Source organism: Anser cygnoides, chromosome 2 (genome assembly GCF_040182565.1).
Source record: "Anser cygnoides isolate HZ-2024a breed goose chromosome 2, Taihu_goose_T2T_genome, whole genome shotgun sequence".
NCBI lineage: Eukaryota > Metazoa > Chordata > Aves > Anseriformes > Anatidae > Anser > Anser cygnoides.
In genome coordinates this window covers 26,002,222-26,018,864 of record NC_089874.1, presented here as the reverse complement: position 1 = coordinate 26,018,864, position 16,643 = coordinate 26,002,222, and the positions used below count along the sequence as shown (strand labels likewise).

The 16,643-nt window shown below is 40.4% G+C and overlaps 1 protein-coding gene across 5 annotated transcripts in view; it reads right to left on the bottom strand.

The window, feature by feature from the left end:
* The window catches only part of LOC106039669 (probable acyl-CoA dehydrogenase 6), a 96,938-nt gene that overhangs the window by 68,933 nt on the left and 11,362 nt on the right, over positions 1 to 16,643 (bottom strand). For 4 of the 5 annotated variants that reach the window (XR_010829125.1, XR_010829126.1, XM_066991730.1 and 1 more), the window contains exon 2: positions 11,355 to 11,475. Coding sequence is in view for 3 of the 5 variants with exons in the window: in XM_066991730.1 (XP_066847831.1) it covers positions 11,355 to 11,475 (121 nt within the window). In the remaining 2 variants the exon portion in view is untranslated. Of the gene's footprint in view, positions 1 to 9,859; positions 9,931 to 11,354; positions 11,476 to 16,643 lie in introns of all 5 variants that reach the window. The other variant, XM_048054472.2, reaches the window with a different exon arrangement.

The following is a 16,643-nucleotide window of genomic DNA, read 5'->3' as shown; positions in this document are numbered from 1 at the left end:
CTGGAGAGACAACACAGAAGAGACATTAGCAACAAAAGCAGAAAACATTGCAAGATAATAACCTCTGCAAAACGGCTAACCCCAGGGAAGGGCAGAGCCAACCAAGCAGTTTGGCCGGAGTTAGGAATCCCTGACTTCATTAATTTATCTGGATGCATTAGTAGGTGAGATGAAATGGACTATTTTTTGAGAAAAAGAAATAATTCAAAACTGACATTGAAGTCCAATTTCAAAACTAATTCTGTAAAACAGGAAAGTGGTTTTCAATTTGAGCATAGAAACAATTCTGGTGTTTAGAAGAACGCTTCCCCAATCCCTGTGTCCTTTCCAGTTGGCCTGCAACTCCAACACTTAAGCAGACACTTCTTAGCAATTCTACGCATTCTAAAACTGTTCTTTTATATTACTGAAAAAAAAAAAAGAAGATGAAGATATCTCAAGGGTTTCTTGAGTGGACAGCTGGAAAATTTAAAATAAAAGTTTTAATTCAGCCTTCTTTTTCATTTTTTAAATCGATAAACACTTTTTCTTTTCTGTTTTTCAAACAGGGTGAAGCTGCATTGCCTCCAGATGACTGTGGCTTTGAAACAGCAACACAAAACCAAATGCGCCTAGAATAATAAAAAAAAAAAAAGTTAAATCTTCGCACCCTCTTGTGGCCTCTTCCCTTTGTTTTGTCCTAACACCCATTTATCCCTGCCCACTCCTCAACCTCTGCCCCAATAAACTTCTGACGAGTCTCCTCCCAAGGTCTCCTCCAACAAAGTCAGCAGCAAAATAACTGAAATAGCTACTCAGATTTCACAGGCACCACAAGGCAGGGGCAAGGCTGTAATAAACTCTGTCCTGCCCTGCACACACAACCCAGAAGTCCTGCTCAGTGTTCCTTTCACCCCTTAAATATTTATACTGTTCCACAGAGTCCTGGGATTATGATATTTTCCCATCTCTAGTTTTTATTGTGCACCAGTCCCCTGGGGGAGTTGCAATGACACTTGATCCAGTTTGCCCTGAAAGTTTGCTGTGCGCATTTCCATTTTGAGATCACTCTTGTGAAATAAGTAGGAGACCATATAAACACAACCCACTAATACTATTACATTAAGCTTCTGGCTTAATGTATAGACAGCATCTGTCCTAAGCAGGCCTTAAAAAAAAAAATAAGTAAATCAAACAAACAAACAAAAAAAGAAATTAAAGTTTCAAAAAAACACATTTGCTTATATTTGTTTTTTGTCCTGTGACGTGCACCAAAAATAAAATGCGACAAACTCAACAACAAATCAAATCATTTCCTCTTGCTGTTATTCAGGCTTCTGAGAAGAATAGCTATCAGCTTATCATATCTTATCACTGTCCTCTTTATATTGGATTACAGTTTGCAGGAAACATTTGTTATTGTTTTCCTTGGACGTTATAGATTATAGTAGGAAAAACAGCTAAAGTGTGAATACCTTACACCAAGTGGCAACTAGTTCACAAACGTGTCCCGTCCTGTAGGAACCCAATCAGTAAGACCAGACAATGCATTTAAGCACGTACTTAAACAAGATAGCTAAAGGATATCTTGTGCTACAGGATCAAAGCTTTGAGGAGTAGGTGGCAGGCCAAGGACATGGTCAGCCCTGAGGCACTGCCAACCCCTCAGCTCCTGGGAAATGTTACCGAGTTGAATTCCGGCACTTAGAGCAAATTTCAGCACAATGCTAGGGAACGGGACACCGCTTCTTGCAAGGGTGATGCAGGAGAAGCAGAGTCCATGCTACTCGTCTGCTGTACCTATGCAGCCCCAAAGCTACAGACAACACATACACACTGCTCTCAGATGTTATAGGGAAATGGTATGGGTAGCAATCACACTGGCATGGTTTTGAACACTCATCTACATCTCGTTCTTCTGTCAACAGCGGTATAATGTGGCACAATTCCTCTGGAGACGATAAAAAAAGATGAAGAAAATTAATCTAGGACAGAAAAGTCAATCAGAACTGGTGAGAACTCACTGCTAAGCCCATACATTCCTGAGCACTTAAAACACTACATTGATCACTTTGTTTATACCCCTGAATGAAACAGCAACAGTCCCAGACAAAACCAAACTGCCTGAACTGACTAAATTCATATTTCTTTGTAGTTTTGTAGAGGGTTTAAAACAACAGAAAATGTAAAAAAAAAAAAAAAAAAAAAATCCTTCTCTCTAAATAAAAATCAATGTATAAAATGCAACAAACTTTACTGCAACAAATAATATAAATGTATAACATATATACAATCATGCTTATCACTACCAAGTACAATTCAGGAGTATTACTTTTCCATATCAGGTCAGATTATAGCTGGACAAAGCATTCACTCACACATGCCTGAGCCTCCTGCTGTTTCCCCACCCTACTTACAACTCAAACAATCCTCAAACTGAGTAGCACACAGGAGACAATGAGACACAAGTTCTGATGGCATGAAATCCCTGCTTGCCTCTCCACAAAGACACCAAGCAGTTGTCTTGCACTGGTCAGACTGCCCAGTCAGAAGAACTGGTTTTGAAGTTTTAAAGCTTCACTCATTCCTGTCGTCAACTTATCTCCACTTCAAAAACAATTTGTATATTTTTAAAATGTAATTAATCAATTGAGAATATGAAGTTAAATGGATTGATTCTTTGGACCAACTAAAAGCTACAAATTGGTGTATTATTAAGGCTAAGCTTATAAAAGAACTTCAACATGATTGTGCCAATACACCAGGGCATAGGTTACAAGTATTTTTCAGGCCAATGTAATAGATTTTAGAAGTACTTCAGAAAAACAAGCAAACATTTTTTTCATTTCCCACTTCACTTGTTAGGGGGTATCATACAGCCTCTGATGTGCCTGTCAGTACTACCTGAGGGCAAACAATGAAATCAAAACAGTATTACATGAGGGTAAACAGTGAAATCAAAACAGACCTCAAAGCAGAACAAACATGAGCCCCATGTCACACAACTAGGTATGCTTCACTTCCAGGTTCGCTGTGAAATGGTGATATTTATTCCACACATTATCGCATGATTACAAACTACTGCAACCTCAGTTCTCTGCATCTTTACCTCCAAAATTCGCTTGTTCCACTCCTTCAAATTAGGAAGCTGCAAACAGGCAGCTCTAACCTTATCTATGTAGTAAGCGCAAAGGAGCTAAATTATTTGTACCGGTATCCTTTTCTGACATCTTTTGATTACCATGTAGCATACGGTATTACGAAGTGCTGTGTGCATTACTTCTCCTTTATGCAAGTTGCTAGTCACATGCAGACTGTGCCTGCGTCTTGGTCTGTCCTCCTTGCTGGGATGAATGTCAAAAAGGATTAGCACTGTCCCCACGAGTCCAGTTTACAGCAGGGGAAGTCCAACAGTTGTCTTGCAAGGGTAAGGACAGGATTCACAAAGGTGGATGCAATGTTAGCCACCTGTCAGAAAGGGAGAAAGATAATGCCAAGTCCTGTTTTTCACTTATAGGAAAAGAAAGTTTACTGGCATGTGGACCTTTGAACTTCCTTACCACTGCCAGGAATGACTAAGAGCTTACGCAGTATCTCCATGGATTAGATTATTAATGATGCCTCCGTAATAATGTGATGATGAGTTTGCATCACCTGGGTCACTATGGATTAGAAAAACTAGATCAGAATAGGAAAACTAGAACTAAAGAGATATCTGGGCTTTTTGTTGGTGGTATGTGTTTTTTTTTCTTCTTATTTCTTCTATTCAGCTACACGTGTTCTGGTTTGTCCAGGCTGGACACCAGCTTATCTTGCTCAAATATTGAGCATAAAAACACCTACCTCAGAACAATGCAATCTTTCTGCAGTCTTGTTAATGTTCTCAAGCCAGCTGTCATTCAAAGTTTGTGATCTGTTTATTGACCTATGGGATCTGCAAGCGTTGACAAGTCAACAGTTCTTCAGAGATTTTCCATGTCAACCTCAGAATGACTGTTTCACAATATTTTTCCCACTTTCAGTCCCAGGAAAGAAACCAACCTTCGCTCCCAGCAGTTAATAATGCAAAAGCAAGTGGATAAAAGTGAATCAAGCCTAGGTTTCACAATGATAAGTTCCCCCCACTCAATGTACTGACGTGTCTCAATGCATTAAGGGTGTATCTAAACCTTTCAGAAAGCATTCTGGTTATTCCATCTCAGTACATGACAGATGCCAAGAATCTAGTGTCAAACTTCTGAGACTGGGAAAAGACAGTGACATGTAAATTAAAGAAACTTCTAAGATGAAGGTTATTTTAATGTAAGCACATTCATTGGCCCAAGCTTTGTCAAGTGACAGTTTTGCCATTTGATCCACTGAAATACAGGGATAAACTCAATTCTTTTAATGGGAACTCCCAAACGGTATCTCTTACTTGATACTGTCTCAATCCTTATATTCTTTTCAGGTGTTGTAATATTTCATATTTCTTTAATCTATTCAGCTTCTCTCCTTGATGTACACTCTTTTGCTATTCACAATCACAAAATTAAGAACAACAGATTTTTAGCAGATTTGCCTGTTTGCTCAAAAACACCTGAGCCCAGCAATTCTCTATGGAAATCTATAAATTCAAAGCAAAGTTGTATATAGAGACCTTTAGAAGCACAGCAACAGGAGGAAATAGCTCACAAAGATAAAAAAAAAAAAAAGTTACAAAATTTAACTGAAGCATTCAACCCAACCTAGAGTATGTTTGGTCCACAGCTTCTGAAACAGGTACATCCCCAAATAAACGATCACAAGTTACTAACAGGAATCTCGATTGCTTCTTCCACTGTTTTGTCATGATGCTAGGCTGAGAAATGCCATCTGGCTTTTGGTCCCATTCAGTACCAATTAGCCCAATTAGTCCTTCCCCACAGATTAGACTGGGCTCCTGATTCAGCACCTAGACCTCCGAGCCGTACACAGGTCCTCTTCTTACTTCTTCATTGAAATAAGAAAACTGTTATTACTACAACTTCTGCATTAGGGAGTAGAGAATTAGCTAGAGAAGAATCCTCTCTGCTGAAGGTTGAAGCATCAGCATGTAAAAAAAGACAAAACCAGCTACGTAGTAAATAAGACCATAGCTTCTGGAAAAAGATTCTTCATAGATTCTGGAAATCAAGGTTCCCACTCTAAGGTTCCTTTTCATTGTGACCTTCACACAATGTCACAGCTTTAGCTTTTAAGTCTGCGTTTCTGGACTGCACTCCCCCAAATACACATACTTGGTATTTTAGTGTTTATAGTTTCATGCAACCCTGAAACCTCATTAACAAGCCTCATTTTCATACAACACACTCGAGCTGGTGCACACTTAATGTAAAGTTAATGAGAAGGGAGAAGGACGGACTCTGCTGCAGGTACAGCCTGGCACGCCCCGGAGCCCAGCCCGGCACGCTACGCAGAGCGGGGCAGCGTGCTGATGGCCCCTTCTCGGCTGGGAGGTGGAGAACCATACCCACGGGGAGAGCTGCTTCTCGCTGCTTCTCATACAAACGGAGACTAAGTGCTGTGAGTCAGCTTCCAGACACCACGGGGATCTGTCAGCTTGTGTGAAGCCTGTGAGACCTAGAAGCAAATCTGGCTTGCCATGGGGGAACGGAGCATCGGGAGCTCAAGCACTTAATTGCAGGGGCATAGCTGAGCATTTGATCACAGTTAGACACTTCTAGCTTCTTACAGGAAAGAGACATTTTTTGTGTCCCCCCCGATACCATTTTGACATAGCCTGTAACCACCTGGGTACACGTACCAGGCTTCAAAAAATCCTAGTCTGCCCCTAAAGCACTGGCATGTTCATACCTGAATTGGATGAAGTATTGCTTTGTCCTGCATTCAAGCCACAAGTGTGAGGATATGCTTTATCTCAAGTACAAAAGTAGAATCCCAGGAACTAATCTGATCTCTCTATCAACAACACACTTAAAGGAAGATTATCTCTTCCAGAAAGACTTGCTGTCCTTCAGTAAATCTGTTCTCTGCCGGGTGTTTCTGCAAAACTGCTCTTAATAGCTGAACAAGCTATTCCCAGAGGTGCTGGTGCACTCCCTAACCAGCCGCAAAAAATGAGGCATCCAGGCTTCCAAATCCTGCGGAGAGTCAGCACCCCCAACAACCACCAAAACAACAGATAAAGAAGAAAGAAAAAAAAAAAAAGGGAATTCAGGTACCCATTCCCTTGTCTGACCAGGAACAGAGCTCAGGTAGATGCTGGTCCGTGAAGTGCAGCAAACAGTCTCCGTGCTACCATTTTCAACTGCATTTCATCCTACGCTTTTCCATTTCACAAGAGAGGGAAAATAAATAAAAGGATCACCGTGTAAAATTTATATGTACACATATAACAATGTTTTCCTTAAAATTAAGGAGGCCAGATAAGCACCTGAAATTTCTTACACTTATCTGACTAAGGTCTCCACACCACTTCCATCCATCACTAATTTTGTCAGCAATTCAATTCAAATAAAGCGGTGACTCATTTTAGTCTATTGTTTTTCAAAGGCTATTTTGAGGCTCTTTTCTGATTGCAGAACAGGTGTACCTTGTAACTGATAAATATTTCAGAGCTCTCATTTACTGGTTCACGGGCATCTTAACACGTAGCACAACGCCCTCACACTCCCAAACCTCCACAGCACGGCTATTATTAACATCCAGTTGCATTCGTTTGTAGGCAAGAAAAAGATCAGATGGTCAGTTCAGCTGGCTATGCTTAAACCCACAAGCACTGTAGCTGCTCCACTCCTGAGTTTGGGGGGGGGGGGGGGGGGGGGGCAAAGACTTCTCTTCTGGCAGCTCTATCCCTATTAGCTTCTATCCATAGATACACCTCAGAAGTTTCTTACATTTACTCCATTTACTCTCTGTGAAATCATAAAACCCCATTTAATCAGAACTACTAAATCCCTTTCCAGTGACAGACTTCACTGTTCCTCCAAGGTCCTTCTTTTGCTAATTCCAAATAATAATAAGGCTTAGTGTTACAGGCAGGAGAAAAAGAGAGTGAACTCCCCCCCGCACTTTGAAGGTGACTTTCCACTACCAAACTCTCGTATGGTCTCCTCTTACAAGAGAAATGTATATTTGTGAAGAAAATAGCAGAATTAACTTCAGAGGATAGCACAGATCTATATTCCCCCATTTAACACACAAACGTGCAATAAACAGGCTTTCGTACCGCAAGACATTGCATCGTTTTCCAACTGCAAAGCAATCAATCATTCGAAATGTGTTTTGTTCCATCAGACGCTTATCTGTCTCAGGTGACAAGAACATACTGCTTATTACTTTATCCAGTCCCAGATCTGGCATATATCCCAGCAGTACGGAGAGGAGATAGTGTAAAACTATACTTTCTCCTCTGTGGGAAGTCTTACACCGTTCTATCCTGACTGATATGTTTAAGAATGTATTTCTGCAAGTGCACTGCTAATTGTTTGACAGGGATAAATGAAAACTACTATTTGGACATACTGTCATAATCATTTGTGCATACAAACACGTTCTACTCAATATTCCTACAGGACTGCCAGTGAAACTGCTAGTGAAATACCCAGAGCAGGCATCATTATCGCTCACATCTCAATGTGATGCTATATGTAGAAGCAGGACAGAAGGACACAGCCCTCTCGCAAACCTCTTTCTCCTTCCCCTTTGCTTTCCCTGAGCCTTTACAGGAGGATTCCTGCACTTTTGCATCAGCTGATAAAAAAAAACTTTCAGTCATCCACATGGACATGTAGAGTTATGCAAGCACATAACAGCAAATTTTGAGCCTGTCTTTGGCAACGCATCCTAAAATTTAGTAACAACCAAGGCGTTGATTCATAAACCATACGATTACAAAGGACCGTGTGGATGGTTTCAGCTTTTACTCCAACATTTCATCTGATCTGCACACAAAATACTCCAAAAAATATGTCTTGCCTGCTTCCCTTAGCAAAGTCACCAATGGCCAATTACCAAGACTGTTTAAAATATTTTTGCTCCTTACCCTAATATTTTCTGTCTTGAGTTTTGGGACTGTCAGTACCTCGACAGCCCAGACACTTTATAACTTGAGGAGAAACACACAGTAAGCATAAATGAACAGTAAAAAGTATAAGGAGATGTTTTTTTTTTTCCCCCCTCAAACTAAATACTTCAGGCTGAACTGAGCAATTCTGTAAAACGCTTTTTGCACAGACCAAAAAGACACTTCTTATTAATAAATAACATTCACTTTTTTGCCATTTATTTCACAAGTAGGAAGAATTTCCTAATGTAGCAGAATAACACATATTTTCCAAGGGGAAAAAAAAAAAAAAGGTGTATGCCCTATTTTTGAGTCATGTAAATAATACTAGAGCAGAGAAATGATTCAAAGAAAATAATCTTCCTCTGGCCGAGGACTGACCAGACAGTAAGTTAAATGCACTGTTCATCCTCAGGGCTCTCCAATTATATATGTACAGCTTGGCCTTGCCTAGTGTTTACATAACCCCTGCAACTAACATCTTGAACTATTGTACTACAGCAAATATTACTCTAAGCATTAACAACTGTGAAAAGGCATACAGGAAAAACATGGACAAGTTTGTAGTCCACAACTGCATCTGGTGGGAACTGATGGAGCCCTTGCAATGCAAACCGTGCCCCAAATCAGTTCTCCACACAGAGAAAGTTTCCAACGATAAGGGACACATGCAAGGCATGTTCTTTTAGAAACCTGCCTCCCGTTTAGCAGCTCATTGTTCACGAATGGCATGGTGTTTACACGGGAACCAGTCCAGTTTCAGCAATCCGGAAGTCCAGCAGATGTTTCCTTCTATCTAAGCAAAACAAGTTTGTGAACCGTTCCTGCCCAATCAGAAAGCTTCAAAATTAATTATACAGCAAAATAAATAAATAAATAAAAAATTTACTTGACAGAAGGACCTTGGAAAATAAATTCAGAAAATGTTTTATTTCAAAAGTGCAGCTGCTACTAAATTTATTCATTTGAAAAAGTTAGGCTTCTTCACCAGTGCATTATGATCTGGGTTTGGAGGGATGCAGCAGGAAAATGGTAATTTTGGTTTGTGCTGGAAAGGGAAAGTAGGGCAGGTTGTTACTCACATGGCTCAAATGCTCTCCTCCAACCAATTAATCTCCCTCCTCCAGACCTCACCTGACATCCCACCCAAACTCTCGGCTACTCTTTGCTTCCTCAAATCTCTTAAGATCTCTTAAATGGCAGAAGTGGCTGGGCAGGGTATAAAAGATCTTTTTCTTACTTTTTTTCTTTCTTTTTTTTTCCTTTTTAAATTACTGCTACTAGTACACACCGGTCATACAGCAAGCATAAGCACTTCAAAAAATGATGAAGAATTTCATGCTTTGCCAAAGTAAGTTACATTGAGACTGTGTTGTTACCCATCTGACTGTTTCACTTATCTTCCCAAGAGTTTCACGACTTTCAGGATGTGCCCAATGTTATTGTACAATTACAGAGCAAAGCTGGATCTGAGGTCATCCTGTTGCACCGCTGAACACAGCAAAAGCAGCATCTCGCAGGAGCTGGCACATTTTTTGTACATAACAGTATCTTGCTCCAGAAGATGAAGTGAGATGGACCAAATGTCGCTGAGAAATTTATCCAGTTTTTCAAAAGTTTTGTTAAAATGCAGCTGCAGAGACCCAACAAATTTGATTAACACCTAGTGTCAAAACCAAGGATAAAATATTTTTAACCACAAGTATAACAAGTGTAGTCAGTGCAGTCAGCCTTCCGTGCCCATCTTTGCGTTTGCATGCTCCTTCTTCACTAGATTTTATTCAATTTATTTCTTGTTCTAGCTATTTTGTGAGTATTATACAAAGTTCCTACCTCTACAATGTTTTATGCACAGCATGCTTGGCAGTTGAGGTTCCTTACCCCAGAGGAGGCCTCTGCATGTCCTGAGATGCATATAACAACAAAGACAGAGCTGTAATCTGTCAGCAATGCAAGGCGGCGTTACTACAATCAACATGGATATTAGCAGTCTGAAGCAGACCCCACTGAGACATATTTCAGATATGCCTATCAAACAATTATAGCAGAAGGTGGAGGTGTTATTCTTCTCCTTCCTCCAATAATCCTATTTGTCCTTTAAATAAATCTTAAATGTAATCTCAAACTGTCAGCATTTTTGTAGAAAAGTACCAGCTCAGACCTAATTGGATTTGTCAGATGATCACAGCTAACCAGTTCTGCGAGCTCCAGTGGCTGAACAGCTAGAGAAAAATCTTCCAAGTTGGAACGTATAAAAATATGAAAGTTCATTTCAAGAAGAAAAATTTCCTCTGAAAGTAACTGGTAAAAAGGCATAATTTTTTCCACAGTTCAAACCCTGTCCCTTAGCAACATAATGATGTGGTGTGGCATAGCTAAGGTTGTGTGAGCTGCTCTGATCAAGGCCAGGTTGGATGGGGCCTTGGCCAACCTGATCTAGTGGTTGACATCCCTGCCTATGGCAGGAGGGTTGGAACCGAATGGTCTTTAAGGTCCCTTCTAACCCAAGCCATTCTATGATTATTTGCAGTTAACTGTTCAAACATTGCCACTTCAGGATGCAAACTTGTTTTTGTTTTAGACTTTCAAACCATGAATAAAAAAGGGGGGAAAAACCAGAATTCTGACAGGCACATTTATCAGTAGTACTTGAAAAAAATATATATTGCATTGCTTGCAAATGAAAAAACTTGCAACATGTATTTTAGCTGAAGAGTTGAAATACCAACTATGCCTCTAGACTTCTTGACTTTTTCCTCACAAATATAGGAACAGCAATGTGAACCTTGTTCTTTGACAGGTTATCATCAGCTTCTTGTTCTGTACATGCTGCTGTCTGGAATAGTGCACTTCAAGGACAGTTTAGGATATAATAGTCTAAAACCCAAACAAACCTCATCTTCATGGTGAGACATAATACATTACAATGATGTAGATGTTACAAGTTAAATTTAAGTAACAGGCCAAATCTTACAGCACTTTCAATGCACTCAGACTGTGATTTCTTTCATGAAGACTGAGATTATTCCATGCGTCCTGATCCAGAAGAAAGTGAAGTCACTAGACAGCTTGTATGTTGAGAATTGAAGTGACATTTATTTCACTGGCTTTAAAATAACAATTACTAATTTTTTTAAACATTTATATTTAGGAGAATATCAACGAGCACTTAGCAACGTCTTTTTCTGTATCTGCATAGTTGGTAAGCAGCATGCCTGTGACTTGGGAATAAAAGTACATTTTTCATTCTTTGGCAAAAGCTATCTGAGATGGTGCAATGCGTCTATCCCCGTCAGCATGAATACTCAGGAGCTGTACACTCTCCTACCTGTTGGCTTATCCACACCAAGGAATCCAGCCTGTCCCAGGGTTTTAAATACTTTATGTGCTGGGAACTGTCCTTCTTCTTCCCATTTGTCCACAAAGGGATTAATCTCCCTGTCGATGATCTAGATTTGAAAAATAAATTAAAAGTTAGACATTCCTGCTGAAACACCTTTGACTACTTTTGTCTAAATAATTTAAAAAGCAAAAAAATGTGCAGAGAACATTTTGAAAGCACAACAATTTGTTTACTTTCTGTTGGATGCCCTTATTCTCCACCCACTCACAACAATTACCACAGATGCAATGGGGTAAATATAAGTAGTTCTTTTAGCAATTGGACCTATTGCAACAGGAAGCCATCGGGGCTGGTTTAAGCCTATCCAAGACCTACGAAAATGACAATTGTCTCTCAACATTTGTTACCTTTTTCGGTACTGCTTCTAAAATGTGACAGGAATAGAAACCTGTATTGTCCTCAGAGGGACCCTGACACAGAGGGTTGATGGCCTTTTTCATGACAACCACACAGGGCACACAAGACAAACAATTACAACGGGCTTCAGCTCCCTTCCCTTTGCCTGAAATGCTCTCAGGGGCATTGGAGTTCTTCAAGGCCCTTGTGTCCAGTCTGCAACAGTGTCTGACAACACATACACTGGAAAAATCTGGCCTTCTTCCAGATTTTATGGCATTCTCAAGACTGGAAATTGGACAACTCTCAACACCAAGGCTGGCAACTCTCAGCTGGGCTACTGCTGCATACTTTCCATATGTCAATACCCTAAGCTGCTGGGCTACTGCACTTGCTCTATTCAGGCTGCTGTCTTTCCTTCAAGCTGTTGCGAACAAAACACATCTGGAGCACATGGCCAGTATGTTCAGGAACACTTGGGGGTTTCAGAGCACAAGGGTTGGATGTTTTATCCCATGAAGACCCAGATTTTCATGGCCATGAAAAGGGAGCCAAATGTGTAACCTGCAGTCTTGCAGGCGAGCTCTAAGGCCTGGAAGAACTGTTGCATGGCGCTCTATGCCTCACAGTCCCCTACGGCATGGCATGACTCCTCTTGCCCACCAACTGGTCACAAGGCAGAAGCGTTTCCAGTAGTTCTCAAAAGGTGTTAGTGGCACAGGGGCCCACCTCTGCCTACCTCCACAAGCCAAGCTGGGGGTTGGCACGTGCTTCTGCTGGGCCTCTGAGTGCTCTACACACCTGGGTCAGCATGCACAAGGGCGTCCAAAAGCAGAACAAAACAGTCACCCATGTTCCCCAAACCAAACCATACACCAATCCCCAATATGATGTCTCTAGCCCATGAACGCAATTTTACTGCTATGCTGTTTTACAAAGAGAGAATTTATTATTTTAATAACTTTTTGTCTTTTCCCCACACTAAATAAACAAGTCCTGTGGTGCTAACTATTCCTTAAGCTGGAAATAGATCCCTCTTCCTCTTGAAGTGCTGTGCTTATGAGACCCTGTGGAGTGCTCTTCTCAGCTGCCTATTTATTGCACATTCTTCGGAGAATTTCAGCCCTTATATGGCTGCTTTCTGCTTCCCAGTTGGCCGCAGAAATAAGGATACTTCACTGTTGGTAACATGAAATTACTTTTGCACTTCTCTTACCAAATTCTGAGAAGCATATACACTGAGTGTTCAACTTGTTCGGTAATTACAACCTCTCTCTCCCTCTTTTATACTGAATAACATAGGCCTCATGACCAACGCTAACAAAATACTCAGCAGGACACTACCTAGGACAGCCCACGTTCAGCCGTCTGTATTGCCATATCCTAAATGTTCAGATTTTAGTGTGCGGACCCTTCACATGGAGGGCTGTGAAGCAGCTTTTGGTTGTACTCTTTGTAATATCATCCAGTAATGCTGATTTGATAACATCCAGGGAAGTCCCTCAAAGTCGTTATGAAGCCTGTACAGAAAGTTACCCCTGTGTTTTGATGGAACTTGGCAAAAGTCTGCAGTGAATATACTAACATCATTTTGTGTTTGTTATGGCTGGTACTGGGCCAAGCGTTTCACAGTCTACACACAAAGCTACCTTTGAAGTTCAATGGAGTCAGAAGAATGACTAAGGCATTAGAGAAGTTCTTTTACATCATTCCTGCAGATTATAAACTGCTCGCTTCTGTGCCTTTGAGCAGAACTCAAGTTGCCTGACAGAGCCAGAGTTTAATTATTACCAGGTAAAGTTTGTCACGTCTAGTAAAACAAGATCTACCTCGCACGACACAACAAAAAGATGAAGACAACCTCGCTGCACAAATTGTAAATGGTTTGGGTCCCCTAGTTCAAGAAAAAATGAACATCACAGTCCAGATACCAACATTCACAGTCATTTCTTAGCCACTCGACCATCCACTTGTAACCGCATTTTTGAAAAGCAGTGAATCAGGTTCTGTCAAAAGCTTTTATACTCTAGACACAAATTGCTCACAAAAATTACACGTGCTATTTACAATCATAAATAAGACTTTAAACAAACTAACCTACTTTCAGGCGAGAAAACTCATTCCTTTAAAAGTAATATTCATTAAAATAAGGCTCCAGAAAACACACATCCTCAGGTAATTTACACTGAATCTGAGGGAAGGAGGAAGCCATGGGGCAATCAGAGACTGTGGATGGGATTTGGAGAACCTCTCCTGTTGTGCTACCACATACAACGTTAACCACATTGCTGGAGAACTGCAGTGCTGGTCAGCCAGCTAATGCTTTAGTACTGATTATTGGATATTATCACCCCTTCATATACTGAAACAGAGAGAGGTTTTATAGGGTCAAATCAGGAATGACCAGAGGAACCCGTGCACTCACAGAACATGTGCTAAAAACATTGTTAAAATGGTTGTATTTGGATGTAGGTCAAACACTCTGCATACCTAGCCATTTGACTTGCCCCTTCCTTTGGATTTTGCCAAAATGTCATAGCTATGCCCTCGGAGAAATATTTCAAGCTTTAATCAATTTAAATGTTAAGCAATTAATTTTGAATTAACCTACATTTTTTCAGTGCAGACAGCTTTCAGAAGCAAGCACTAACTGCTGCAGGCGCCTTAAACTAAATCATAAGTTATACATGCCATGTTTGACAAATACACAGAAACAAACTTTTGGCAGAAGCCAAGCACCAGGTCTGTTTAATTTTATATGCTTTATCAGGAGAAATGTGGAAACCATGGGCGGTGACATTCAGACATGCATCACTTGGATACTGACTACAGTAAGATCTAAAACTCCTCTCTGTAGAAATATCTTGACACTGCATGCCATAAATGCTGTCCACCAGATATTACCAACCACAAAGGAAATCTTTTTACTTAATCTAGCTGGCCAAATTTTAGTGGCTTTTGGGATTTAACATCTATTTAGGAGCCATGTATCTTTTCAGCCTGCTGATAAAGTAAAGTAAACCACAACATAAATTCTGTTATTTTCCTGACTGTGAGGACATGGTAATTCTCATGTATAGGACTGGTGTTTTTTTAGGCTGCTTCATTCAACCCATAAAGATGTAAAACTAAAGAATTCAGCCTTGGTTTAGTCTGCATCACTACTATGATCACTACTGTGGGTGGAATCAACCATGATTTATTTTAAAAAACACTGGCTATTTGCCCAGTCGGAAACTGATCAAGACAACAGGTTCATTTCATGCTGAATGACAGTAAGAAAAATAAAAGTGTTTTTTATTTAATGCAGTCTTTACAAAGCTTTGTGAAAACAACACCTGTAGCTTCCTGCTCAGGAAAGGGGAAATGGAGCTGGGAGGGCTGAGGGGGAAGACAGAAATTTGAATTTTCTGTTCTTGATTATTCTGGTCTCTGTTTAAAACAGAGTAATGAAAATATCTTCCCAGAATACTGCCAGATAGTTGCATGCTTTCATTATTTACCCCTGGAAGTTACTGTACTATTTAAATGAGAAAAGAAACAAAACCACACATCTGGGGATTTTCCTTCACGTAGTGCTCAGTATTTTGTGCCGATACTGTACCAGCAGAAACATTAGCGATTGTCACTAAATTCTCCACGTGTTCCAAAACATGCTATTTCTACAAAGGTGAAAACTGTAGTTTAATTAATTTGGATACTAAGAGTGTATACAAATGTCCTTTACAGCAATTGAAGATTTTTTTCCATCATTCACCAGTGAGTTTACCTTCTGTCAAGCAATTCAAATTAGAAATTAAAGACCGTAACATTTCAACACACAGTTTCTCATATCTGTCCCTTACAATACTGTACAGTGCTAGTACAATATTTCAGCACACTGTTAAACAGGATGATGTATGGCCTTAATCTTGCAAAAAAAACCAACAACCATTAATCTGAATTCTTACAAAGGGATAGAAATTTTTACTACAGCTTCATGTGATTTATACCTAAGCTGAAATTAGACTGTCTTACTAGCGAAGCACAAGTTTGAGAAAAGATACTTTTCTATCAAGAAAATTAAACGGATGTAGGGGTGTCATATCATACCAGGTTAAGAGGAGCATTTTTTCTTTTAAATCAAGCTATAGTAATTGAACTGAGCTCTATTAATATAACAACTAAAGATAACACAATTAATGGGATCTTTAAAGCAACAAAAATAACAACAAAAACAAATAAGAAACCGCTAATGACATTTCTTCCTTGATTATATCAGGACAATTAGCAAAACACTGACTTGAAAGAAAGGAGTTAACAGACTAGAGAGACCTTTGCCTTTGACACCAGCAATAATTAATGAAAATAATGAACAGCACACGATAAGACATTTCTCCTGGTAATTTTATTCATAACCTCTGGCGGCAATGACTGCACTGCAAGACAACGCAGCACGGTACAGATGCTGGTGTGAGGACAGGCAGTATTTTCCCACAACTAAGAACTCAAAGAGTTGAGGCAGCCAAATCCACCGCGGTGCCCATATGTGCTACCAGAGCAAGCCCACGTAAATTAACTATAGGATGCAACAGCAGCACCAGAACGTGCTTTCCAGTTTAATAGCTGCTGTTTGTCTTCTTCCTGAACACGGCAGGAGCTATGAGCTGCCAGGGGGCCTGGATCACCCAACCTGGACATGATGAGCCTGGGTCTGTGGTGGTCGGTGCCCAGAAGGAAGAGGCCATCACTCGGTCTCTGACAAGATCAGATGCAGAAGCAGAGGCTGGGTGGGATGTAGCAGACCACAGGAGGTTACAAATAACCCCATCACACAACAGACGACTGAACCGTACAGCGGGCAGAAATCATTCCCTGCGGTGTGAGCCTTGCCTGCTC